The sequence below is a fragment of the Octodon degus genome, unplaced genomic scaffold (assembly GCF_000260255.1).
Source record: "Octodon degus isolate 3935 unplaced genomic scaffold, OctDeg1.0 scaffold00116, whole genome shotgun sequence".
Taxonomy (NCBI): Eukaryota; Metazoa; Chordata; class Mammalia; order Rodentia; family Octodontidae; genus Octodon; species Octodon degus.
Window position 1 is genome coordinate 7276150 of NW_004524692.1, and position 3052 is coordinate 7279201.

The 3052-nt window shown below is 54.5% G+C and overlaps 1 protein-coding gene across 2 annotated transcripts; it reads right to left on the reverse strand.

Moving 5' to 3' along the window:
* Window positions 1–308: 308 nt before the first annotated feature.
* On the reverse strand, window positions 309–2387 carry Dusp23 (dual specificity phosphatase 23). 2 transcript variants are annotated; one of them, XR_002817758.1, is made up of 3 exons: window positions 2036–2375; window positions 957–1193; window positions 309–560 (listed from the first exon to the last, which is right to left on the reverse strand). XR_002817758.1 is itself a non-coding variant. In XM_004639946.2 (2 exons), exons 1-2 carry the CDS (start codon window positions 2300–2302, stop codon window positions 1008–1010), a joined length of 453 nt encoding a protein of 150 aa, XP_004640003.1. In that variant the 5' UTR covers window positions 2303–2387; the 3' UTR covers window positions 309–1007. The 2 variants fall into 2 exon arrangements, 1 of the variants encoding a protein (XP_004640003.1); XM_004639946.2 differs by having other exon boundaries at window positions 309–1193; window positions 2036–2387.
* Between the last annotated feature and the right edge of the window lie 665 nt (window positions 2388–3052).

Sequence of the window (3052 nt, forward strand, 5' to 3'; positions counted from 1 at the left end):
GTCTTCCTGTACCTGGAATGGCAGACATGGACTCTAACATCCATCATGTGTGACTGGACTCTGTACCCATATTCTCAGGGCAGGAACTGTATCTTATTCTCCAGGGGAGCATCTAACAGTCTGGTACATACAGACACTCCACATGCATTTCAGGATGAACTGCAGCCCAGCCCACAGCAACTCAGGCTGACAGTGTGGCAAAAAGTCCACGTGGTTACTGTATGCCATTGGCCCCCATCTCAGAAGCTGAAAGTGTGTGGATGGCAGGGTGGAAAGCAACAAGGAGATCTGAGCAACATGGCCAAGAGTCATGATCCTTAGAGCTTTTATTTAGGAAACATCCACTCTGCACAGTCACCCAGGCTGTCTCATTCCAGCATCCCTGGGTCTGGGGGTGGGGCTGGAGGACCACAGGGGGCTGGCAGGAGATGGGCAGCAGGGGGACACACACGGTGCAGGGGGGCTGAGACTGATGGGCTGTATCAACAGAGTTCTGCTGACCCGTGACTGTCAGAAACCTGGGGACACTGGGATTTGCATCCTTTCCACAGTCCAGTTCCCTAGAAATCATTTCAAGTATTATCAGGGAATATACACACAGAGCTGCAGAACCTGCAAGAGGCTGAAGATATGCATCACAGCCCTGGCCCATCTTTCCACTTGCTAGACTTGACCTTGGGTCTCTGCGCCTTAGCAACCTTACCCAAAGAACAGGGGTGATCTTTGCTTTCCTGTAGCACAGGTCTAGCTTGAACTGTGGGGGCACTCTGCAAGTGCTGCACAGCTTGAGTTGGTTCCTGTAGGTCATTTATTCAAGGAAAGCAGCACTGGGCACCTCTTTTCCCCACTTCAGTGGGACCTCTGGCACCCTGTCAATCATGGCCCTCCCGCAGGGAAGCCGATAGGAACTGTAGAGTTTAAAGCTTGAGTCCACTTCCTTTTGTCTCTGGTCCTACCTTCCGTGTAGGCAGGGGAGTGGGAGCCTGGCAGAAAGCTGCTGAGACCCCTTATTTAGTTCGCTGGAAGAACTGGAAGACTGCTTTCTCCTGCTCATAGGTCTCGATGGAGCCGGGTCGAAGACGTCGGATTTCCGCAATGGCGTCTCCCGCAGCCAGGCCCTGCTCCTTCACCAGGTAGCAGGCCAGCATGGTGCCAGTGCGGCCGAATCCCAGGGCACAGTGCACTCCCACGGCCTGTGAAGAGGGAGCTTGGTGGAGCGGGACTTCCCCAACACTCTCCCGCGCCCAGCAGCATTCCTGTTTCCACAAGTCTGAGCCCCTCAGCTGACAAGAAGTACCATCAGAGGGTTCCAGACCCGGGCTCCTGAGCTGCCTTCCCAGATCTACCTTTGCTGTCCAACATGGAAGCCACTGGACATACATGGTTACTGAGTACTTGAAATGTGGCTAGCGCAAATGAGATGGGTGGTGAAATATACACCAAGGTTTAAGCGGAAATAGCTACTCAAAATTTATAAACGGCCTGAGGCTGCGTATCTGCAATCCCAGCATTGTGGAAGGCTGAGGCGAAAGAAAAACAAAAGCTGGGATGTAGCTCACTGTAAAGGTCCTCAGTTCATTCTCCAGGGCCACACACACAAACACACACAGACGTTGTATGCTGATTATATGCCGAAATGATAATATTTTTGACACACTGGACTAATTCCAAAATTAATCTCACCTGCTTTTCATCTCTTTTGAAAGCTGTTGCGGCTGCTGAAAATTTAAAATTCCAGATGTGTCTCTGTGTCTCCCTTATGTTTGCACAGCACTGCTCTAGAAAAGGGTAAAACCACCTGCTTTGGCTTTCAACTCCATCTCTCCCAAATTGATCCACATTTTTTTTTTTTTTTTCTTCCTCTCTGCAGAGTCCGCTCGCCTTTCATCGCCTCCCTCCGCAGGCTGGCTCCCCGCCCACCCCCCCCCCCCCCCGCAAGAACCTTGGTGAGTCCTACCATGCCCTTCCTCTGTCGCAGAAATCTTACTGACCCATGCCCCCCCCCCCGTGCCCGGCGCGTCCCCAGCTCGCTGACCTCTCCCCGGGCGTTGGCCTCGTCCACGATCTGCACGAAGCGGTCGATCTGGTCTGGGGCTGGCGGGCAGAAGTCCGGGATGCGCAGACGGTGCAGTGTGAGGCCCGGACAGCTGTCGGCGTAGGGGGGCCCGCGCTCGGTCAGGGACACCAGGTGTCGCACTCCCAAGTCCAGCAGGAACTGGTAGTGGGCGGGGAGCCGAGGCAGCGCCAGCCCCGCCAGCCGGCCCGGGAGAACCCAGGAGAAGTTGGGGGGCTGCACGCCCATCGCTGGAGGAGGGCACCAGGCAGAGGTCAACGGGCCAGTCGCACCCTTCCGGCTCCGCCCCGTCGTCCGCCCGCCCTCGGGGCGGGGTAACAGACCCCACGTGGTCCGCGGGGCACCGCCCCCGCTGGCGCTCTACTCCGCGCCCGGGGATTGGCTAAATCGTCCGGGCGTGGCCGGGACACCACGCCTCCCGGGAGCAGCGTAGGCCCTGGCCGGTCTCTGCCGGAAGCTCACCCTGGGGCTTGCGCTGGACTATCAGCTGCTGTGGAATGCAAGCAGCCTTGGGCACCGCTGACTTGAAAGAAAGAAACCTGGTGCATAATGTTTTCTGTGGACAAAGCAACCCAGGCCTGGGCTCTGCTGCTCCCTGGTGGTGCGCCACTGACCCTATCTACCCATGGGACTGGCCTCAATTTACCTTCTTCCAAGTGGATGCACACAGGATTTAAGAGAAGAAAAGTCTACCTCTGCCCTTAAGGCAGAATCTCCTCTCTGGTGACATTATCAAGAAGTCATTATCAGGGACCTCTTCATCTGTTTGAGTAAGAGAGTATTACTACCTTAAATGTGGCTGCTTTCATTTCTCTATTGCTGGGACTGTTGTTAAAAAATACGGGACTGCCATGTGGCACCCAAAAATCTTACCTAGGTTAATATTATAGTATCACTATCAGACAATAACATAAGGGCGTTAATTGAGCATTTACCATGTGCCCTGTATTCTTAAGCACTTTATATGTATTAACTTCC